The sequence below is a fragment of the Panthera onca genome, chromosome A3, assembly GCF_046562875.1.
Source record: "Panthera onca isolate mPanOnc1 chromosome A3, mPanOnc1 haplotype 2, whole genome shotgun sequence".
Taxonomy (NCBI): Eukaryota; Metazoa; Chordata; class Mammalia; order Carnivora; family Felidae; genus Panthera; species Panthera onca.
Window position 1 is genome coordinate 22,400,677 of NC_138341.1, and position 25,388 is coordinate 22,426,064.

At 37.4% G+C, this 25,388-nt stretch overlaps 1 protein-coding gene across 7 annotated transcripts in view; it reads left to right on the plus strand.

Moving 5' to 3' along the window:
- BABAM2 (BRISC and BRCA1 A complex member 2) overlaps positions 1–25,388 on the plus strand; it is a 399,928-nt gene that overhangs the window by 69,226 nt on the left and 305,314 nt on the right. For all 7 annotated transcript variants that reach the window (XR_013554787.2, XR_013554788.2, XM_060651493.3 and 4 more), the window contains exon 4: positions 21,108–21,202. Coding sequence is in view for 5 of the 7 variants with exons in the window: in XM_060651493.3 (XP_060507476.2) it covers positions 21,108–21,202 (95 nt within the window). In the remaining 2 variants the exon portion in view is untranslated. The remainder of the gene's footprint in view (positions 1–21,107; positions 21,203–25,388) is intronic.

Genomic DNA, 25,388 nt, shown 5'->3' on the forward strand with positions numbered 1-25,388 from the left:
TATAGTGTTTCTCCCAGTTTGAATTTTGATGATTTTCACCGCGTGGTGTGATTTTATATCTTGCATGATATAAATATATGCATGATATAAATATATGCATGATATAAATATATGCATGATATAAATATGGTATTCTGTATAACCTGTATGAATTGGTAATTTGATCTAGAGGCTTAATCAGATTTAGGGTTTTTTTTTTTTTTTGGCAAGAATATTTCACGGGGTAACATATTCTTCCATTAGGAGGCCTATAATGTCTGGTTGTCTTGATGTAGCAACCTTTAATGGTCCTTGCTTAGATCCATTAATTTGTTAAGAGTTACAAAATGGTGATATTCTATTATCCCTTCTTTACTTTTTGGTTGAAACTTCTATAAAAAGAAGTTTTTCTGGGCTCCTGGGTGGCTCAGTTGGCTAAGCATCCGACTTGATCTTGGCTCAGGTCATGATCTCATGGTTTATGAGATTGAGCCCTGTGTTGGGCTCTGTGTTGACAGTGTGGAGGCTGCTTGGGATTCTCTCTCCCCTGTCTCTGTCCCCCTTTCTCCACTCATGCATGCTCTCACTCTCTCAAAATAAAAAAAAAATAAACTAAAAAAAAAAAAAAAAAAAAAAAAGAAAGGATGTTTTTCCTGATTAACTGTTTGGTAATCCTGAGTACAATTCCTTTAGAAGGAGTGAATGAATGCTTGATTTTTTTTTTTTTTTCTGGTTTTCAAAATATTGAGTATGTTTCTTTGCATATTCCAAAGAGAACTATTGACTTTTTAGAGTATTGTTGTTAACTCCTGGGTTTAAAATTTGATGTGTTTTAGCCCATCCCACTTACTATTGTTATTGATGTTTGAAGTGACCCATCTTTGGCCAGGGAGCGCCTCTTCCTGATGTTCCTGAGTCTTGTTTGTTGCTCTGACCCCAAAAGCCTTTGATAGCTTTCGTGCTTTCTGGTGTGACCAGATGTTCCTGGCCCATCTTGTGCTTTTTTTCATTCTGGGCCTCAGGCCAGCCCCATCAGTCTTCCTCACCCTCCAGGGAACAAGCGGGGAAACAGTTTCTTGTATGACATTGTTGCATTTTGCAAAGTTGTACGTCTGTGTTCAGTGAGTTGCTCAACCAGATTCTCTCAGGTCTCAAGCTAATGCTTTGGTTTGACCAAGTTGGTACATCAGGCAGCTTTGATAGCTTGACCCATTCTCCTCTCTTTGAAATAATTTTGTTTGTTCCATCTTTTCTTCCTTTTTCTTGCCTTTTGGGTGCTATATTTCTTTATTGTTGGTGGGATAGAAATGGGATTACTGAAGGCCTGTCTCGTGACACTGACTTTAAGTGGCCGATACTGAGTGCTGCCGTCTTGTGAGGTCATCGCTGAATGGGCAGAACTGTCAGAGATAAGATTTTGGAAAATCACACACAGCCATGGTTCGATATTAGATGTATCATTTCTTCGGGAGCAGCATATATTTCTTCAGTCAGCAGCCACACTTTTGCCTTAGTTTGGATCCTAAACACAGAGCTTGAGACAAGGATTTGGGTACATACAACTTATTTGGGGGGTGATCCCTGGAAGCGCAGTGAGGGAGTAGGTTAGAGAGACAAGGGAGGGAGAAAAGCCAAAAAAGGGTACATCAATGAGTGGGTTATTAATGTGGTCAGAGAGGTTAAACCCTACTTCCGACTTCCCAACTGTGTGTACCTCATCTCAGGATTGCCTCAAGGAAGGCAAAGAAATGATTTATATGTTCACTCTCATCGTTTGCTCTTAGTGTCGTTCACTTTCAGGTCCTCAGGCTCTTTTTCTCCCCGCTCCATGCTGACCAAACTCTTTTAGACCAGATAGATAAAGTTATTTGAGCTGGGTGGGTGGTCACTGGTTTATAGCTATGGCCAGGATAGGGATGGGGGTTGCATAGGGGTGAGGTAGGCTATAGCAGGATGAGGAGTTGAGGTAGGGGAATGGGAATGGGGAGGTTTTGTTGTTCCCCAGAGATCATTTGTCAGTGTCTGGAGAAAGTTTTGTCACAACTGAGGGAGGAGGAGAGCGTTACTGGCTGGAATCTAGCAGGTCGAAGTCAGGGATACTGGTAAACATTGTATAATCCATAGGGCAGCCCCTTGTGACAATTATCCAGTGTCATATGTCAATAGTACTGATTTTGAGAAGCTCTGATGTCCAGGAATCCAAGGCTGCAGGTGACCACTGGGATGGGTGGACCAAGGGAAAATGGCTGGGGCACCAATGGCATCTGCTGTTCTTCCATAGATATGTTTTATGTCTCCTGCCACTCTGCTTTTGTTCATAATGTTCCCTTCATATCCTCATTTCTGGTTTTTAAAAATTTTTTTTACTAAAAAAAATTTTTTTTTAAACTTTATTTATTTTTGAGAGAGAGAGAGACAGAGTGTGAGCAGGGGAGGGGCAGATACAGAGGGAATCGGAAGCAGGCTCCAGGCTCTGAGCTGTCAACACAGAGCCCAATGCAGGGCTCGAATTCCGGACTGTGAGATCATGACCTGAGCGGAAGTCGGACACTTAACCAACTGAGCCACCCAGGCGCCCCTCTGCTTTTTTAAAAAATGTTTATTTGTTTTGAGAGAGAGAGAGAGAGAGAGAGAGAGAGAGAGAGAGAGAGAGAGAGAGAGATGAATCCCAAGCAGGCTCCATGCCATCACCGCAGAGCCTGATGTGGTGCTTGATCCCATGAACCACGAGACCTAAGCTAAAAATCGAGTCAGATGCTCAACAGACTGAGCGACCCAGACATGCCTCACATCCTCATTTTTAAATCCTTTTTATTCTTTAATTTTGGGGGGTATATATTCTCTATTGTTTCACTTTTTATAAAAGAGTATCAATATATTTTATACAATTTTTTTCTTTCAGAATCGGTTGTGTTGACTAACACCTAGCTCAAGTGCTGATTCTTTGATGAAGCTGTCTCTTATATTCCTTACTGATTCCTCCATTTTCAGAATTACCATGGCATTTTATTTGTGACATTTCTTGTGGCACTAATCAATTTTTACCTTGTACTATTTTTTCTCTCAAGTTGTTATTTTTAAAAATAAAATTTTTCTGATAAAAGTTTTGAAAAATTATATATATACCAAGTATCTGTAAACCCATTATCTAGTTTATTGGTTGTTAGAATTTTGCCAGTTTATTTGTCTCTCTGTACTCAACACATATGTGCATATGTAGGCCGATAGATATTTTTATCCCTATATCAAAATATTTTTGCTGAACCATTTCAAAGTTAGTTGCAAACATTTTGATACTTCACCTTGAATACTTCAGTATATATTTCCCAAGTAAAGAATGTTTTTCTTCTGTAGAATCTCAATTCCATTATCACACTCAAGAAATTTAACATTGATAGAATAAGATGATTTAATAAGTGGCCCATACTTATATTTCCACCATTGTCTGTTAATGTCCTTTTAGCACTTTTCCCCTGGTCTCTGATCCGGTGAAAGATCATGCACTGTATTTCCTGCTCATATCTATTGAATTTTCTTTAATCTAGAACAGTTCTCTTAGCCTGTTTTTGGGTGTTGTTTTTGTTTTTGTTTTGTCACTCATGGTATCAATGGTTTTGAATGAAGAGTGCAGGCTGTTTTGTAGAATGTCCCACCACTTGTTCTGTCTGATTACCTCTTCTCGATTGTATTTAGGCCAAACATGTCTGTCAGACTTTCTAAATAAGTGATGTTCTGTCCTCTGTGTAGTCATCAGAGGGTCCGTGATGTCCATTTGGTCCATTGTTGGTGCTGCTAAGTTTGACTCTGTGGTTAAATTAAGGTGGTATTTGCCAGATTTCTCCATTGTAAGGATACCTTTTTGTACTGTGGTGATTGTATTATTGTAGTAATACTATTGTAGTAATAATATTTATGTTATTAATAATCTGTCGGGTGATACTTTGAGACTGTATCCTACTCCCCAATAACCAAATATTTTTAGTATCCTTTGGCAATTCCTATCCCAAATCAATAATTCATTAGTGCTTGTAGTTATTTTTATAAATGTCTTACCTCGGGGTGCCCGGGTGGCTCAGCCAGTTAAGTGTCTCCCTCTTGATTTTGGCTCAGGTAATGATCTCAAGGTTGTGGGATCCGGCCCTGCCTTGGGTTCTGTGCTGACAGTGCAGAGGCTGTGTGGGATTCTATTCTCTCTTTCTCTCTCACTCTCTCTCTGCCCTTCACCTGCTTGCATGCTCCCTCCTTCTCTCTCAAAGAAGTAAACTTAAAAAAAAAGATGTAAGCTTATAAAAATGTTTTAATAAAAAAATCTAACTGTCTTACCTCTGACATCGTATCTCTTAGATTGCAAGCTTTATTGGTGGCAGAATCTCTTCATTCTTTTTCTGTTACTGACACGATGTGGAGTGTTGTATATGCTTCATATTTTCTGAGGTATTGGAAGAACTAATAAGTGAAGATTATCTCTGTATAAAAGCAAAGAAGTCTTCTTTTACCTTGTCACCTGAACCCAAATCTTTATAGTCACATACTCCTTTCTGAAGCTTCCTCAAGTGCACAGTAACTGTTACCATTTTGTTTGCATTGCTTCACATTTCCTTTTAACGCTTTCTGCAGCATCCTCTAAAGGACAGTCTCCTTTTCTTCTCTGTAAATGCAAAGCTGCTTACTCTGTTCACTTAAACCAGCCTTTTTATCCATCTCACTGTCAGTTACTTCCCAGACCGTGAAATGTAAATACATACATGGCTATCCCTGCATTAATGATGTGTATATGAAAATCAAGCTTATCTGCTAAGTTTTCCTTTCCTACTGTTTTCCCAGTTTCTCACAACTTCTTGACGCTCATCATTACTGATTTTTTTTCAAATTATATTTAGTTCCTAACTACTTTTTAAAACTACAAAAAAAAAAAAAAATCACAGGAAGGTTGGGAAAGCTTGCTTTCTTTTTATGGTATCAGATACATTACAGTCATTAAAAAGGAATTGGTAATAAATTGTATTAATGAAACAGTTTGTGAATATGCGTTAGAAAATTATTAAGACTAAAATTTTCTGCAGTAGAATATTTATTACTCAATAACGTAATGCTAATTCATAGCATTTGGCTTAAAATATTGTTATTTTATGCACTGAAATCAGTATACAAAAATTCAAGGTTAAAGGTTCATTTAAAACATATTATAACATCTGAAGATGGGACTTTTATGCCCCTTTCCTAATAAGTCCAGATTTCTAAGTATCAGCAACATAGCAAATTCCCTGGTGTACACTTAAGTCATGTAGCTTAATTTCCTGAGAACTGTCCACTGAAATAACCGGGGATGTTTAACTTGCAGAAGACTAAAGGAAAGGTCATTTGCAGATGAATCTGAGGACTGCTGTGTAGAATAATGCTTAGGGTTAGGACCACCCTTAATAGGTAAAAGTGATTTGTAGGCATATGTATTTTTCATCATATGAAAGAGCTTTTTCCATCAACTGTTAATTGCCCAGCCACAGAAAGTGCTGCCCAATGAAGTAGTGAGTGCATTTTTACCAGGAAGGAGCCATGGAAGGCTGCATGACATTTCCTTCATTCTCTCTGTGCTCTTCTTTCATTTGTCCCTCTAGATCTGTGCTGCCTAACATGGTCAGTACTAGCCTCCTGTGGCTATGTAGTAGCTGAAATACGGTGAGTCTGAATTGAGCTGTGCTGTGTGACACATCAGATTCTGAACTCTTCATTCTGAAAATAATTTAAAATACCTCACTAATTACTTAGATACTGATTACATGTTGAAATGATGCTATTTTAATCTATTGGCTAAATTAATGTATTAATTATTTTTACATATGATATTTATTAAATATTTACTTATTAAGAATAACGATCAGTTCTAGATAAGAAGATGTAAAGACTCTCCACCCTATCTATCTCTCAGCAGTTACGGTGGAAAACCCTAGAATACTTAAAGAATACATAGAGCGAATATGTGAGGACTCTTGAAAGCAATAGCAGGCATACTAAGAACAAAAATTTGAACTCGAAGCATGACTCATATAGAGGTTAGTTTTCTGTATTGCCCCTCCCCTTTTTTTTCTTTCATTTCTCCTGGTTTAGACCATAGGGCACCCTAGATCCTGGAACTGTGTAGTAAGCATGGACAGAAAAAGCTGTAGTGAAACCCTTTGTCCTAGGTCAGAAGACCAAAAAGAGGGGGGAGGAGGCTTTAGGATGGAGCTTTTTTAATTTACTCTTGGCCCAAACTCAGCCAAGTTCCAGTGATGCAAATAGACTTCTGCAGCAGTGTCTCAAACTTTTCTTTTGCTATTTTACTGCTAGGTGGGCATGGTTATGGGAAGTGTAGCATGGGGAGGCTAAAACTTCCACTTTCTAGCCCGAGTTCCAGGAAAAGACACCCCTGGGAGCCAGAAAATATAGGCAGAAATCCTGGAGAGGAGGGAGCTGGAGAAAAGGATCCTTTAATTTGTGTATGAAGTCTCAGGCTTATCCTCAAGCTGCACACGTATGGAACCAGACAGAATCAATGTAGCAAAGGCTTTGAGAATTGATCTGTGGTGTAGCCCAGTGCCAAGATCTCAGACTGGTCTCTGGGTAACATATACTTGGGAAAAATCGGAATAGCATTAAGCGGCTTTGAAAACTATCCTGACATTTGAATCAAGTTTGCAGAAGATGGCTCAGCATTTTCAGTTTGAACCTAATTGTATGGCAATTCATTCAGCAACTTATTTATTTATTTATTTATTTATTTATTTATTTATTTATTTAATTTGAGAGAGAGATCAGGGGAGGGGGCAGAGAGAGAGAGAGAGAGAGAGAGAGAGAGAGAGAGAGAGAGAATCTTAAGCTCCACGCTCGGTGTGGAGTCTGATGTAGGGCTTGATCCCATGAACCTGGGATCATGACCCGAGCCGCAATCAAGAGTCGGCTGCTCAAACTACTGAGCCACCCAGGTGCCCTCATTCTTAATGAAATGGATAAATTTCTTACAAGACACAAACCGTCACAAGTCTTTCAAGAAGAAACAGATAATCTGAATAGATTTATATCTGTTAGAACAGTTGAGTTCATAGTTAAAAACAGGCTTTCAAAAATAAAAGTGCTGGCCCAGATGATCTCAGATGACTTTTATTAAAGAAAATGGCACCATTTCTATGCAGTCTCTTCCAGAAATTGAAGTGGACACAAAATTTCCGAATGCATTTTACAAGGTCAGTATCCTCCTGATGTCAAAACCAGTGAAAGAAAGTACCAGAAAAACAAAATAAGCTATAGATAAATATCCGTCATTTGAAGAGAGGAGCAAAACTCTTCAAAAAATATTAAGAAATTGAATCTAAGAGAAAAAAATTCATATGAAATGCATTATGACCAAGCAGGTTTTATTCTGGGAATAAACCACAGCTAACATCATACATGGTAAAAGACTAAATGCTTTCCTCCTAAGATTGAGAACAAGGCTAGGGTGTTCACGTTTATGACTATATCCCATTATACTGAAAGTCATAGATAGTGTACTGTGGCAAGAAAAAGAAATACAAGATATACATGTTGGAAAGGAAGAGATAAAACTGCCTTTATTCACTTACCACATGTTTGTCGACATAGAAAATCCCAAGGAATTTCCAAGAAACTTCCTGACCCATTGAGTCCAAAGGTATAGGATATAAGGTCAGCATAGGAAAATCAATCCTATTTCTTTATACTAGCAAGAACGATCAGAAACAACATTTAAAAGTAGTGCGCTTATAATAGCTACGCTACCAAAAAAAAAAAAAGGGAAAAGAAAAAAATACTCCATTGTGAATCTATTAAGATATGTTCAGGATCTCTATGTAGGTGAAAGGAATCAGAGACCTCAGTAAATGGAAAGATACCATATTCATGGATTGGAAAACTCAGTATACTTGTTATTTTTTCTAAATTAATCTACAGTTTTAGTGCAATCCCCATCAGGATCCCAATAGGATTTTGTAGATATTAAAAACATTACTTTAAAATTTATTTTAAAAGACGAATCAGAATAGCCAAAAATTTTTGGAAAGAACCAAGTTGGAGGAATCAGACAATTCAGTTTTAAGACTGATTATCAGGGGCAGTGTGGTATTGGCAAAAGAATAGATACCACTCAATAAAACAAAATAGTCCAATAATTAAGCCACGTAAATATGGTCAATTGATTTTTCACAATTAGGCAAGAGAACTTCGGTGGAAAAAGGATAGTCTTCTCGACAAATAGTGCTAGGACAATTGGGCATTCATATGCTCTCCCCGCCCCCAAAGAAGGATCTTGACCTATATCTTAAGCAATGTACAAAATATAACTCAAATTACATTCTGAAATGTCAAATTCCAAACTATAAAACTCCGAGAAGAAAACATAGCAGGAAGTCTTGGTGACTTGAAGTAGGCAATGAATTCTTAGATACAACACCAAAAACAGTCCTTAAAAAAAGTTGATGGGGCACCTGGGGTGGCTCAGTCAGTTAAGCCTCTAGCTTCGGCTCAGGTCATGACCTCACAGTCTGTGGGTTCAAGCCCCACGCCAGGCTGTGCTGACAGCTCAGAGCCTGGAGCCTGCTTCGGATTCTGTCTCTTTCTCAAAAGTAAAGAAACGTTAAACAAAAAAAATATTTTTTTTTAAGTTGATAAATTGGATTTTTACCAAAATTAAAAACTTTAGTTCTGCAAATGCTTTTGAGACAATGAACAGATAAGACACAGTGGGAGAAAATATTTGCAAATCCCTTATCTGACAGAAGACAAATTTCACCAAAGAAGATATACAGAAAGCAAGTAAGCACATGAAAAGATTTTCACTTCATTGGTCGTTAGGGAAATGCAAGTTAAAACCATTGAGAAGCCATGACACGCCTATTAGAAGGACTAAAAACAACACGGACAGTGACAACAGCTACAAACTGACCCCATCAAGTGTTGGTGAGAATGTGTGGCAGTTGAAACTCTCTCTCATGCCTTGTTTGTACTACTGTTAAATAGCCCCTCCGGAAAAGCAGTTTGGTAGTATGTTTTTGGGTGAAAGATACACTTTTTCACGTGGCCTACTGATCTCACTCTTAAGTATTTGTCTAGAAATTACGATAATAATTTCTGTAGAAATGAAAATTTTCTGTTCACACAAAACCCTGTACATCGATATTTGTAGTAGCATTGTTCATGATCATCAAAAACTGGAACTATGTCCTCCACTGGGTAAATGGATAAACAAACTGTGTATCCTTAGAATGGAACACTAGTCAGCTATAAAAAGGAACGGACTGTTGATACGTGCACTTAAGTGTATCAGTACATTTGGCCTGATCTCCAATAGCTATGCTAAGTGAAAAACCTTCTAAAAGGTTACAGACTGTGTGATTCCTTTGTATAACATTCTGGACAATGTGAAACTGAAGTGACAGAGAACAGATCAGAGGTTGCCAGGGCTGAGGGATGGTGGGAAAGTTTAACTACAAAAGGATAGCACGAGGACATTTTGGAGGATGATAGAATTGTTCTGTATCCTAGTTTTGGTGGTTTACACAGATCTGTGTATGTGAATCTATGCATGTGATAAAAAAAAAACAAACTGATGTAATTAAACCAAAAAAGGAGAACTGTGCTGTATATAAAAAATTTTTAAATAGTTTAAAATTTAATTTCACCCTTTTCATGTGGTTACTAATAAGTTAAAATTAGGTACATTGCTTGTATTATATTTCTGTTGTCCAGCACAGCTTTAGAAATGCAAAGAAGGATAAGATGTGGTCTCAATCTAGAGAGAGGGATCTCTAGATAGAAGGAAGTCTCATGAGGAAAGGTGGCCAATTTAAATTACCTGCTCAGGGGTGCCTGGGTGGCTCACTTGGTTAGGCATCTGACTTCTGCTCAGGTCATGACTTCACGGTTCAAGCCCCATGTCGAGTTCTGTGCTGACAGCTCAGAGCCTGGAGCCTGCAGCCTGCTTCAGATTCTGTGTCTCCCTCTCCCCTCTCCCCTGCTCGCACTCTGTCTCTCTCTCTCTCTCTCTCTCTCAAAAATAAACATTAACATTAAGAAAAAAATAAATAAATTACCTGTTTAATCTGTCTCCACTTCCATTGTTTCTTCTACAGGTAGTTTTTGAGGACATGTTTCATGCAAATTATGCCAACTTTCGGATATGATAATTCTTTACAGTCTCTTTTCCTTGAGGAAAAGAAATTCTACCTCTCAAAACAAAATGTGTGCTCTACAATGGAATCATTGACACTGTCTCTGAATTTGTAGGACAAACGGTGTATCTTTGAGGCACTTGATCAATTTTTTCATGATATCCTTGTGCTGAATGTTTAAGCTCATAGTGTTATTGGGTAAATATTATTTAAATGATCGTACCCAAGAGGTACTGATTAATGGAACTGTGGCTGCCAGAGAGGGAGTTTTCCAGAAGCATGCTTATATCTGTTTATAATGCAGAACTGGGAGTGCCAACCCAAAATTGGAATAGAATCTAAGAATATTATAACGGGCTGTAAATAGAGAGATAAATCTAACAAGATTGAAATATAATAGGGATAAATTTAAAATCCTGAAATGGATTCCGAAATTCAGCTGTCCAAATTAAGAATGAGAGATACGTGGCTTAGTGTATATGTGAAAGTCTTGGGGCTTTTAGTTGTTAAGAAGCATAATACAAGTCAACACTGATGTGGCTGCCAAAAAAAGTTTCAATTTGCAGTGGTACTTACTAATAAAAGCTTATCTAAAATGAAGGCATGGATTTTTTTTTTTTACTTGATTCTGTGTTCTTTAGAACACACTTGTTATGTGTAGTTCTGGGTTATTATTTTCTAAGAGGGCTATGGACAAACTGGTACACATGCAGAGAAGAGAGAGGAGAGGACGATAAAGGAAATTGAAGCCAAGTTATATGAGGAGTAGTGAAAGCAGCTGGGGTATTTAGCCTGGTCAAGAGGTGACTCATGGTGGGGTTGACAGAGAGGTCATAAGAACTGCCTGCAGATAATTGAAGGGCTATGATATTAAAGTGAAACTAGAATTGTTCCATAAATTTTTAAGATCCAATGGATGAAATTTTTGGAGAGAAAGAGAATTAAATTTAAGTGTAAGGAAACATTATCAAGAGTTGGAGCTAACCGTTGGAAATGAGTCACCTCTCCAAAGTCTTTTGTAAAACTATTGCTTGAACCTACCTTTTTATTGAAAATCTCCATCACCCTGGCATTCCCACAAGACGTGTTTGACTCTTACTTCCTATACTTGGTGTTTCAGTAAATTAGCATTTTATGCAGCAACTGATAACAATAATTCTTTGATCATTGGCAAAACTCCACTTATTTACCATTTGAATTGTTTCTTTGACAAGCCAGCATGATACTATTTCAGTGGTTTACGAATAAGGAAAGGAGCCTGTGGACAAGTTGTGTTCTTTCTGTAACTGGGGAGCAGGACATCTGGTCCACCCTGCGGATCTAAGTAACTGGGCCTTCCGGAGATGGTGCCGATATCTTGTAAAGATTGTCAGCTGCATAGGCATGTGAATAAAAACTGTCTTGCACCTGGAATTTATGTGATTTCATGTATATGTAATATTATGAGCCATGGTAGATAATGTATTTTCAAAGGGAGGAACTTCTGCCCCATTGGTCCCATTAGGGACCAATATGGTAGCCATATTGGTCAAATTGCCAATATGGCAATTTTTAGGGAGTCATAAAAATAAGACTTGAAACTACCATTTTGTTGTTAGGTGGTCATGACACTTCTAGCCATTCTGTGTTTTGTTTCTTTTCTTTTTCCTTCTTTTTTTTTAACCTCACCTTGTATCACCTCTGATCCTATTTTTATTTCTTTTTCCTCTTACCTACTCTTCCCCCTTTATGAAAAGTTGAACTAAGCAGTATTCAAGTAATGTGTACTCTGTGTTCGTATCATCTTCTCCAGGGTGAAATAAAGGAAATACAGTGTTATTGCTCTCCTATATGATTTGTGTTGGTTTTTTCTCCACCATCCCAGCCTTGAGGTCAGGTACTATGTTTTCGACTTCCTGTATAACTCCCCAGGTGTCCAATATGTGCATCTGTGCATGGTGGGTTTTTAATAAAAGTCTTTGACTGATTTACTGACTATTCACCCTAGCAGGAAAACAATGCTGCATTTTATTCCAAAGAGGCTATAGAGTATTGAGGCAGAGTGTTTCATGAGTTCTTTCAGGTCGAAGGTAAAGTGTTTGAGAAATTCTGAAATGTAAGAGTGTGAGATTCTGAAAGATGTTTAAATTACTTCCGTGTTTTGAAAAATATTTGTATAATGCTTTTACTGTATGCAATATAGTAATTTTTCTCTCTCTCTCTCTCAAAAGATTTTCTTTAGTTGAGGGTATGGTAATTTGGTATACATTGTTTCTTTAAAAAATTATTGTATATTCAAATACTTTTGTCTCTTTAACAATTTTTAAAAATCACCAAAAATTTAAAAAAAATCAGTATTCCCCAGTATTTTCCTTTAGAAGGAGACATTTGGGAAACTTTTTGGAAAATACAGATCTTTGTTAGTACTTACCTTAATAAAAGTATTCTTTGCTTTTAAAAAGGGCTCATTGTAGAGTTACTTTAAATGGAAAACTCCCCAACTACATTTTCAAGATGATTTTATTTATAAAAATTAAATTTACTCATAACCATTGAGTAAACACTTTCTTTTTTTTTTTTTAATGTTTATTTATTTTGAGGGAGAGAGAGAGAGAGTGTGAGTAGGGGGAGGGCAGAGAGAGAAGGAGACACAGAATCCGAAGAAGGCTTCAGGCTCCGAGTTATCAGCACAGAGCCCGATATGGAACTTGAACCCACAAACCGCAAGATCACGACCTGAGCCGAAGTTGGATGCTTAACTGACTGAGCCACCCAGGCGCCCTGAGTAAACACTTTCTAATTTATTTGTGTTTAAGTTAAGATTAAAGTAGAACAGATTTTTACATCAGATTAAAAAACAGCGTTATTGAGATTTAATTCACGTACCATCCAGTTCACTCTTGGAAGTGGATACAATTCATTGGTTTTTAATACATTCACAAGGCTGTACAACCATCAATATTAATTCCAACATTAATTTTCATCATCACTAAAAGAATCTTTGCACTCATTATCATTAGTGTTCCCTCCCCCTTCCTCTCATCCTGGCCTCTGGTAACTGATAATCTGCTTTCTGTCTCTGTGGATTTACATATTACGGACATGGCATGTAAATGGAATTACACAGTAATCGTATACTATATGTGGCCTTTTGTGTCTGTTTTCATTTAGCATAAAGTTTTCAAGGTCATTCATATTGTAACATATATCAGTGCTTCTTTCTTTGTAGTTGAATGATACTCCATTTTATTTCTACATTGATCAGTTGATGGCCTTTGGGCTGTTCCACTTTTTGTTTTTTGTTTTTTGTTTTTTTTTTTTCAATGCAAAAGCAAAGAGCCTTTATTCGAGCTAGCTCGAGCTCAATCGCCTACCTGCACCGACGCAGTGGTGAGATGCCAGGGAGAGAGGCTGTTCCACTTTTTGGCTGTTTTCCACTGCTGCTGCAAACATTCATGTCCAAGCTTTTGTGTGGACATACATTTTCATTTTTCTTAGGTATGTACCTAGCAGTGGAATTGGTGGGTCATAAGTTAACTCTAAATTTAACATTTGGAGGAACTGCCAACCTGCTTTCCAAAGTGATGGCACTGTTTTATATTCCCACCAGCAGAGTGTGAGGGTTCCAGTTTTTCCACATCCTCACCAGCACTTACTTTTTGATTCATACCAATCACAGTTGGTATGAAGGGGTATCAAATTGTGGTTTTGGTTTTCATTTCCTTAATGACTAATGATGTTGAGCATGTTTTCATACGCTTATTAATATTAATCTCTTCTGTATCTTCTTTGGAGAAATGTCTATTCAACTATTTTGTCCATTTTCATTTTCAATTACTTAATTTATTAAAGTTAACTTTCTTTTTTAAAAATTTTAATTCCAGTGTAGTTAACATACAGTGTTATATTAGTTTCAGGTGTACAGTATAGTGATTCAACACCTTGATGCCTCACTCAGTGATCATCTTAAATGGCCTCTTAATCCCCTTCACCTATTTCACCCATCTCCCACCCACCTTCCCTGTGGTAACCGTCTGATTGTTCTCTATGGTTAAGTGTCTGTTTTTTGTTTGTCTTCCTTTTCCCCCCTTTGTTCATTTGTTTTGCTTCTTAAATTCCACATGAGTGAAAGCATATGGTGTTTGTCTTTCCTGACTTATTTCATTTAGCATCATACTCTTCAGCTCCATTCATGTTGTTGCAAATGGCAAGATTCCTTTCTTTTTTTATGGCTGAGTAGTATCCCGTTGTATGTATACACTACATCTTCCTTAGCCATTTTTCTATCACTGGACACTTGGGCTGCTTCCAGAGTTTGGCTATTGTAAATAATGCTGCTTCTGCCCGTTGTTAAGTTGGGTTATTTGTCTTTTTATTGTTGAGGTATAAGAGTTCTTTGTATATTCTAGATAGAAGTCCTTTATCAGATATATGATTTGCCAAATCGTGTATTTCCCCTCTTCAGATTGTCTTTTCACTTTCTAGACAATGAACTTTGAAGGACAAAGTTTAAAATTTTTTGGAGGTTCAGTTTACCTAGTTTTTCTTCTGTTGTGTGGGCTTTTGATTTCATATCTAAGTAAACATTCTTGTTATGAAGGTTTATTCTTACGTTTTCCTCAAAAAGTTTTATAGTTTTTTCTCTTACGCTTAGGTCTTTGATCCATTTTGAGTTAATTTTTGTGTATGATGTGAATTAGGGACTCATTCATTCTTTTACATGTGGCTATCCAGTTGGCACAGCACCATTTGTTAAAAAAGGCCATCTTAGTCTGTTCAGGCTGTTCTAACAAATTACCCTACATTGGATGACTTAAACAACAATATTTCCCACAGTTCTAGAGGCTGGGAAGTCTGAGATGAAGGTGCTGTCATAGTCAGTGTCTGGTAGGTCTGCTTCCTGGTTCATGGTCTGTCTTTTTCACTGTAACCTCACATAGCAGAATGGGGCAAGGGAGCTCTCTTGGGTCTTTTTTAAAGGGGATTAATCTCGTTCACGAGGGCTCTGCCCTTATGACCTAATCACCTATCAAAGGCCTTACCTCCGAATACCATCACATTGGGGATTGGGTTTCAACATATGACTTTTAAGGGGGATACATTCAGTCAGTAGCAGACTCTTTCATTTAAAAAATTTTAATTTGTGGTAAAAATAACATAAAATTTACCATCTTAATAATTTTTTGTGTATATTTCAGTAGTGTTAACAATGTTTAGTTGTACAACTAATCTACATAACTTTTTTCATCTTTAAAAACTGAAACTCTGTATCAGTTAAACAGCTCCCAAGTCTCTCCTTCTCCCCCCGCCCGCCCTGCCCCCCAGCTCCTGCTAACCACCATTCTTTCTGTGTCTATGAATTTGACTACTCTTGGTACCTCGTAAAAGTGGACTCATAAACTATTTGTCTTTTTGTGACTGGCTTATTTTCACTTACCATAGCATCCTCAAGTTTCATCCATATTATAGGATGTGTCAGAATGTTCTTTTTAAGGGCCAAAGAATATTCCATTGTATGTGTATACCATATTTTGTTTGTCCATTGATGGACACTTGTGTTGTTTCCATTAGGCTATTGTGAATCATGCTGCTGTGAACATGGGTGTACAAATATTTGTTTGAAACACTGATTTCACTTCTTTTAAGTATGTACCCCAAAGAGTGGAATTGCTTAGTCATAAGGCAATTCTATTTTTAAATTTTTGAGGTACTGCCATATTGTTTTCCATAGCAGCTGTACCATTTTACATTCTTATCAGTGGTATACAAGGGTTCCCATTTCTCCACACCCTCTCCAACACTTGATATGTTATCTTTCTCTCTCTTTTTTTCTTATAGTAGTCATCTCTTTTTTTAAATAGTAATACTTTTTATGAGTGTGAGGTGGTGAGAACACTCTTTTCGCCTCATTGAATTCCCTTGGCACTCTTGGCAAAAATCAATTGATTATAATAAAATAAGTCACAGGGATGAAAAGTATAATATAGGCAATATAGTCAATAATATTGTAATATACTTATCGTGGTGAGCATTTTGTAATGTGTGTAATGTATATAGTGATTGTTGAATCACTGTGTTGTACACCTGAAACTAATATATGTCAAGAATACTTCAATTAAAAATAAAAAAAATCAGTTGACTACAAATGTCAGAGCATTTCCAGACTCTGAATTTTATTCCATTGATCAGTATGTCTGTTCTTATGTCAGCACCACACTGTCTTGATTAGCGTGTCTCCATGATAAGTTTTGAAATTGGGAAGCAGGTCTTCCAACTTGTTTTTTTCCAAGATTGCTTTCGGGCCATCCTGGAACCCTTACATTTCTGTATGACATTTAGGATTGGTTTGTCAATTTCTGCAAAAAAAGAGCCAGGAGGGATTTTGATAGGGATTGCATGAAATTTGTGGATTAATTTAGGAAGTATTGTCATCTTGACAATATTGAGGCTTCTGATCCATGAACATGAGATGTCTTTCCATTTATGTAGTCCTTCTTCCATATCTTTCCATTGTTTCATAGTTTTCAGTGTACACGTTTTGCTGGTTTTGCTAAATTTATTCCTAAGTATCTTATTTTTTTTTTGATGCTGTTGTAAATGGATTTAAGAAAAAATTCATCTCTGGATTTTTCATTGCTAGTGTTATAAAAATGTAATTTATTCTACACATTAATTTTGTCTCTTGCAACCTTGTTGAACTTGTTTATTTTGGTGTGTTTGTGTGTATGTGTATTCCTTAGGATTTTCTATATGCAAAATCATGTCATCTGTGTATAGAGATAATGTTTTTTCTTTAAATCTGGATGCCATTCATTTCTTTTTCTTGCCTAATTGCCCTGGCTAGAACCTCCAGTCAAATGTTGAGTAGAATTGGCAAGAGTGGATTTCCTTGGATCAGATTTTTAATGTTTAGTGGTTTGGAAATACGTATTACTGACAGTGATACTTTGGGAACTTGAAAATCCAGCTTTATGTCCTCTTGTAGTAACAAAAGTAGTAAAATCTTTTATTTTAAGTTTATTTATTTTGCGAGCGAGTGGGGAAGGGGCAGAGAGAGAGGGAGAGACAGAATCCTAAGCAGGCTCTGTGCTGCGAGCACAGAGCCCGACACGAGGCTCGAACCCATGAAGTGTGAGATCATGACCTGAGCCAAAATCGGATGCTTAACCCACTGAGCCACCCAGGTGCCCCAAAACTTCTGTTGGAATTTAGCATGCTGTTTATTTTTTGAATATTAATATGCACAATAGAGTCTAGCTTGGCTTTTTCCAAAACTTCGATGCCTCTGCTTTGTTAGCCTTATGAATTTGTTTTCTAAATGTCACTGAAGTAGGCCAACTGTGGGACTTCTAAAAACATTATCTCTAATGTATATGTCCTAAAGAATTGTGTGTACTGAGTAGAGTTGAATAAGAATGAGTAATCAGGATGTTCATATTGTCTCTATTAGTGCTACTTAGTTTGGGTTAATAATGCTTTACAGTTAGCACATTTGAAGTAAGTTTATAATTTGTAATAGATACAGTTGACAAGCAGAGATAATGATAGTGGGTAAGGTGATGAGGAGGTAGTGATTATACTACTTTTGATAATTTAATTCTACATCCAACTTCTGAAAAGCATATTTTCCTTTTTAACCCTTTAAAAAAATTCCAGTATAATTAATATGCAGTGTTATATTAGTTTCAGGTGTACAGTATAATAATTCAATAATTCTATACATTTCTCAGTGCTCATCAAAATAAGTGCATTCTAGGGGCACCTCGGTGACTCAGTTGGTTAAATGTTCGACTCTTGATTGTGGCTCACTCAGGTCATGATCTCACAGTTTGTGAGTTTGAGAATCCCTCCTCGGGAGTCTTTCTCCCTCCTTCTCTCTCTGCCCCTCCCCCGTTCATGCACACACACGTGCTTTCTCTCTGTCTCTCTCTCTCTCAAAGTAAAAAACTTAAAAAAATAAGTGTGCTCTTAATCTCCTTTATCTATTTCCCCCATCTGCCCAGCCACCTCCCCTCTGGTTTGTTCCCTAATTTGTTCTCTGTATTTAAGAATGTGGTTTTTTTTGGTCTCTTTTTTTCTTTGTTTTGTTTCTTAAATTCCACACGTAAGTGAAATCATATGATATTTGTCTTTCTCTGACTAACTTATTTCACTTAGCATTATAACGTCTAGGTCTATCCATGTTGTTGCACATCGCATTCTTTTTTATGGCCGAGTCATAATTCATCATGTGTATATACCACATCTTCTTTTTTTTAAAAAAAAATTTCTTAACGTTTATTTATTATTGAGGGACAGAGAGAGACAGAGCATGAGCATGGGAGGGGCAGAGAAAGGGGGAGACACAGAATCCGAAGCAGGCTCCAGGCTCTGAGCTGTCAGCACAGAGCCCGATGTGGGGCTCGAACTCACAAACCACGAGATCATGACCTGAGCTGAAGTTGGACGCTTAACCGACTGAGCCACCCAGGTACCCCTATATACCACATCTTCTTTATCCATTTATCTATCGATGGGCACTTGTGTTGCTTCTTTATCTTCGCTTTATAAATAATGCTATGGTAAACATAGGGGTGCATATAGCTTTCTGAAGTAGTGTTTTTGTTCTCTTTGAGTAAATATGAAGGGTATATTTTCTTGCTCATATTTATTCTCTATAGAAAGAGGTGGAAGTAGCTCTTCTATACTGTATTTCTTATTGTAGATTGTTAGCACTTAGATACCAATTCAGAAAATAGAATTTTGTTAAATATATTGAACATTTCTTGAATATATTCTGTATGTTACACTTTGCCCCATTGGAAACACCAAATAAGTATAAGCCTGTTCATTCTCTGAATGCTTGCAAGATATTTAGGAAAATCAAATGTTTGTCCTTGTACTGCTCTGTATTTGTGGTTCTGTGTGTATATCCTGTCTCCCTGACTAAATGTAAGCTCCTTGAGGAGAACCATCTTTATATTGACAAAGTGTGTATCACAGTGCCTCACATATACCATGTGTTTATTATGAATTTTTGAAATCAGTAGACCAGGAAAAAAACAATATAATACTCCAGCTAAATACTCAAGTGAATGGCGTCACTAGTCAGTATTGTTGAATGTGAGGCAATGATGATTGGCGTGTACTGGATTTATCAGGAAAGTCTTCATGCAAGGCAGGGTTATTAAGTGGACTTATAAAGTCCACTTATAAAGGAGAGGTAAGAACTGAGCAAGGGGAAAGGGCATTTCAAGTAGGTGTCATAGTTTGGAGGTCAGTAAGCAGATCATATCGACTGGAATGGAAGGTTGGTATTGGCTTGTAGATAGAAGGGTGAACCAATAAGGAGGAACGTCGTATTTCAGAGGCCTTTAAGGCTAGTTTGAAAGATTTGCCCTTTACTCCATTTGACATTAGCAAATCATTGAAGTTTTTGGAGCTAGAAAGTTTTGGGGCAAAGCGTTACTTTAAGAATGTTTACTTGGTGATAGCATATATTATGGGCTGGAGGGAAACTTGTACCAGGAGACCACTTAGGAGGGTAGGAAAATAATTGAGTTCTTCTAGTCTGTCGATTCTTAAAGAGCAGAGTTTTTTTCTTTTATCTTTAGTGGCTAGCACAGTGGCTACAGCAGAATTCAATTTTACTTTTTTTTGTTGGATGCATGAATGCATGAACTAGGTCATCTGGGCCTGGAGAGAGCTGTTAGCAGCAGGAAATACCCATGTGAGAAACATTTTGGAGGGAGAATTGAGGTGACTTGTTTTCTAACAGTATAAAGAGTGTGCGTAAGGTCAAAGAGGACACTCAAGTCACAGCATGGAGGATTAAGGAATCTCTAGAAATAGGAAAATCAGCTAGGGGAAGTGAGGAGCAAGAAAAGGGAGAGTCAGAGCATGTTTTTAGACTTGCAGAGTTTGAGACTGAAATACATAGTGCGTAGAGGTAGAGAGGCTCAAGTGAGAACTGAAGTCTAAGAGTATCAATTTGGATATTACTATGAAGATCTTGTCTGAGCAGGAAAAATGATTGGACTGATGAAACTCTGTGCGTGGGTACAGAGGTTGTGTGCACGTGCACATGTATACACACTCATACGCTAGAACCCGGTACGTGTGTTCAATTGTCTGTACATTAATGTGCTGGTTGGTGTTAGCAGAATGATGAGTACTGGTTCTTGGGGTGAGCAGAGGGGCAAAAAAAAAAAAAATGCTAAAGAAGGAGACAGGAAAGGAACAGAGGTGGAAGAACTTAGCAACACAAATTTGTTAAGGAGACTTTGTAATTTGTCTTGTGTTTCAAGACAGTGTCAGCTAATAAATAATTAGGATACATTGTAGATATAAACCTGACCTTTTTGATTCCAAGCCAAATATTCTTTCCATTATACCAAAAGTTTGCATGTTTAATTTTTTCAAGGCAAGGTCCTTATCTCTAGAGAAACAGTCTTCAGGAAAGGCTTCTTAATTAGCAGGCAGTGATTGGACGGTAACATTTTTTATAGAAAAATCTTCATGTGCTTTGGATGTGGATGCTTCCACTTTTCTGCTTGGGTATTTATATTTGTAGTGTGGTAGGAGACAAAACTTCTGATTGCATGTTGTAGATAGGAATTTAAAAGATGATATCATTTCTTCCATTTGAAGAATTAATCATTTAGGAGATGCTTTTCAAAAATTTATTTATTTATTTATTTAGAGAGAGAGAGAGAACGCTCGGTAGGGGCAGAGAGAGAGGTGAGAGAGAATCCCAAGCAGAGAGAATCTGACAGCGCAGAGCCTGATGCGAGGCTTGAACTCATGAACCGTGAGATCATGACCTGAATCGGAATCAAGAGTTAGACGCTTAGCCGACAGTCACCCAGGCGTCCCTCAGAATTTTTTCTTCTTGTTAAAGTAAATGTAAACTCCTTTCTTTTTTTTTCAGAAGTGTCTTTGATGCATTCCTCAGAACATTCATAAATTAGCAAGGAAATACAAAAGGCCTGATGTTTTCTTTTCTTTCAGGGGATATCATTTTCAATGCCCAATACCCAGAGCTGCCCCCTGATTTTATCTTTGGAGAAGATGCTGAATTCCTGCCAGATCCCTCGGCTCTGCATGTGAGTACTGCAGGCTCGTTTTGGATGATCTTTATTTGTTGAAGGAAAATAAAATTAGCTTTTGACAATTGCTTGACAGATAAATTTGCCAAACATGTGGGGTTTTTTCCACCCCTTTTTTCCTCTGTCCTCTGAAATAAGTACAACTCTTCATGTGCCAACATAGTTTAAAGATTTTTTTTATTGGAGTTTTACTTGCAGACTATTTTGAATTAAAATCTGTAGCATATTGGTTAAAATATTTTTACTTCAGCTTAAAGAGACATGTTGAAGAGATTTCTTTACTTTAACTTAATATTTCATGCCTGCAATCAATTTTCTAATGTTTACTAACACTTCATCACAGAGCTTGTTAGGGGAGTGTTTCTTGGCTCTTCAAGAGGCCTTTTTTTGTCTAGAAGTGAAAGTGGCAAATTTGGACTTGTATCCATATTATCTCAGTATTATTATCAGAAGGGTAAAGATCAGATTAAGTGCTCTTTATTAAGCAAGAGCAAAAACTTTGTAGTTAAAGTAAAATATTTCTGGGGTTAAAGCAGGGAAAGGAGCTGTGGTACTTGTCAGAGCACATGTGGTTTACATAAAAAATTGTGTGTTTCACATTGCTCATGGAGAAAAACATGTGCCATTTTGTTTAAAAGGTCTGACCAGACAAAATGTCTCTTTCTTTCCCTTCTCAAGTTCAGTTTTGCCATGATGCCTATACTATAAGAGGGTTTTATTGTTCAAAACTATGTCCTTTGTTTGGTCTTTTTTGTCTCAAAGTTTTGTAATTAAAAATTTTGATGACTTTGAAATCTTGTCCCCCCCCCCCCCTTTTTAAAAAGGGAAGTGTTAAACAGGAAGTTTTAACCCAAACCTAAAGAATTATCTTAAATTTTGGAACACAGCCGTAAAAATGCGATTGGCAAGAGTAGGCTGGGTTTGTTGCAAAATTTCTAATAATTACACTCAATCTGCTAGTTGATTTTCAAAAATGTGTAGTTTAAGGATGGTCCCTTTAGATGCTACGTGTTACACATTGACCCCATATTGAAGCGGAGGGGCTTACCTGGAGTTAAAGAGTCAGAAGTATCTCTACAGACCTCTTCTGTGTTAAATCTGCCCAGTGGAGGGTAACATATGCGAAATGCCAAAGATGTATTACAGGCTAAGTGCTCCAGGAATTTAAAGAAGGTTGTCGGAAAAGGCTTTGTAGTAGAGGTGACACTTGGGCTCACTCTCAAAGAATGGAGCCTGAGTAGGGAGTATGGCAGAGAGAATTTCAAACGGGGGGCATGACATAAGCAAATGAAATGTATAATGTATTGTAGCGCTACTGACAGGTTTGCTGAAGTGTAAGTTAATATAAGGAAGGGCTGGAAAAGGTTAGAGAGGGAAGTTGGGACAAGATTGTGGAGAACATTGAATGCTAGGTTAAGAGCCACTGAAGGAAATGATAATAACAGAATCATTCAATAGCAATGTGGTCAGTATAATGGATCAAGGAAAGGGTAAGGAGCAGAACTGAGGACTGTTGCAAAAATCTGGGGGAGGGCGAAGAAAGGGGCTTTGAGCTAGGATGATACAAGAGGGAATACCATGAAGGAAAGGATAAGAAATATTTACAACTTCTTTTTTGGGAATTGCCTTTAAAATTTGCAAGGCACATCTTCAATATTGAAAAGTATTGTGAGAGTGTAGAATTTAAAACCCAAAAGGACCTCGAGGTTCAGCTTATTCCACTTTTCTGTTTTATTTTATTTTTTATCGGTTTTGAAATTCTTTTTATTTTAGTATTTTTTGAGAGAGAGAGAGCGCCTGTGCAAGGGTGAGTGTGCAAGCAGGGGAGGGGCAGAGAGGGAGGGAGAGAGAATCCCAAGCAGACTGCACACCCAGCGCCTAGTGTGAGGTGGGGCTCGATCTCGCCACCCTGCGATCATGACCTAAGCCAGAATCCAGAGTCAGATGCTTAACCGACTGAGCCACCCAGGCACCCCACTATTTTTCTATTCTAATACTGAGAAAATGGACCTAGAATTGTATAATTGTGTCAGAGTTGATATTATAACTCTACTCTTCTTATATTTAGTCCCTGAGTGAAGTTTTTGCAGATGTTTTTGAGAAATTAGCTGAAGAGGAACAGCCAAAAAAAAATCAAAGCACTATGTCTGAGAGGACAATTACAAATCTAGGGGAATGCTTTCTTCAGCTAGAGTCAATCTGAGGACTCAGGCAGGCTACCCAGTGCTTCTTCCGGCACCAGTGGTTTAGGCAAGTCTAGAAAAGCAACCAAGGGATACCGTCTGCGAGCTGGTGAGGTCCACCCAGCCCTAGAGGTACTCTGGATGTTCATTGTCATCTGGCTAAAACACTAGGACAGGATAAATGTCAGCAGACATCTCCCTGAGCGTAGCATGCCTCCAAAGGACTTTTCCCTCACCTGTTAACAGGTTATGGTTTAATTCTTCAATTCAGGCAGAGCACAGTCACTAATAACCTGATTAGTCCATATGAAGTTCTGAATGAAGGAGGGATTACATATTTCATCACCTATGGAGCGGAGAACAGAATGTCTAGAGTTTTTGGATTTTCCCCTTGAAGTACTAATTGCAGGAGGGAATGAATAGGTACCCTTAGATTCTGGGAGTGTAGTCCAAAGTAGTCTCTGTGGCAAATAGGGAATTTCCCTGAAGTTACTGGGTTTTATCTTCAAAATTAAGAAAAATTATTTTGCATTTGATTCCATAATATGCTTGTGCTCTTTAATAAAAAGTGTATTAAATTACAAATATTTGAAAAAAAAGTGTTCTACTTTGAGAAATACCGTTTTTGATAATATTTTATTTATTCAATTTGTTTAAACTGGCTTCTTTCCATGAAAGGATTTGAAGTAAATTAAATAAAGGATGCACATAAAGTCAATAAAAATATGTGAGGTGCTCTAATCCATCAGATGAAGTCACCTCTTTCCACACTCAAGCTCTTCATTCACAGAGATGAGTTTCATTAAGGACTTTGAGATCCTCAGATGAATGCAAAATACTAGATAGAGATACCAGATCCAGATAAATACTAGATAGACACCAGAGACAAGTATCTCATGGACACCAGAGTCATAAAATCATGGAGTTATAAATGTAGTTGTCCAGTGGTTCCCACTTCTGGCTATCCATTAGAATAATTTAGGAATCCTGTTGAAAATACAGATTCCTGGATCCCACTGGAATAGCGAATTACACCTCTAAGGGAGCTGAAGAGTCATTAAATTCTCTGGGCCATTTCTATGTATTAGTTTGTGAACTGCTATTGGGAATCACTCATTGAACCCATCTTTTATAGTAACGTCTCCAACAGAAGGTCATTTGTCTTTGCTTGACATTGTTTCCAGTGAGGTATCATTTTCCATTTTGGGGACAGCTCCATTTCTTTTCTTTTCTTTTTTTTTTAATTACCAGCTTTATTGAGACATAGTTTATGTGCCATGCAATCCGCCCATTTAAAGTGTATAATTCAGTGGTTTTTAGTATATTGACAGAGTTGTGTAACCATTGCCAGAGTTGAATTTACATTTTTAAAAACTGAAGTAGAATTGACATTTTAACATTATTTGCTTTCAAGGGTACAACATAATGATTTGATATTTGTATTTATTGTGAAGTGATCACCACAGTGTCTAGTTAACATTTGTTATTATCAAAGTCAAATTTAAACATTAGCAGTCACTTCCCTATCCTCCCCACTCCTACCTGTATCCACTCTAAGCAGTAACTATTCTGCATTCTGTCTCTGTGGATTTGCCTGTTCTGGACAGTTCCTATAAATGGAATCAGACAATATGTGATCCTTTGTGACTGACCAGTTTCATCAGCATACAGTTTTCAACGTGTCATGTATCACTACTTCATTATTTATTGCTAAATAATATTAAATTGTGTGCATATACCACATTTTATGTATCCATCATCAGTTGATAAACATTTGGGTTGTTTTTATGTTTTGGCTATTATAAGGACTGTTTTAATTGTTCTTGGATATATCCCTAGGAGTAGAATTGCTGTGTCAAATGGTGACTATGTTTAGCTTCTTGAGAAACTCCCAGGCTGCTTTCCAAAGTGGCTATACCATTTTACATGCCCACGAGCAGTATATAAGTGTTCCAGTTTATCCACACCCAAATAACCAAAATTTGTTATTATCTGTGTTT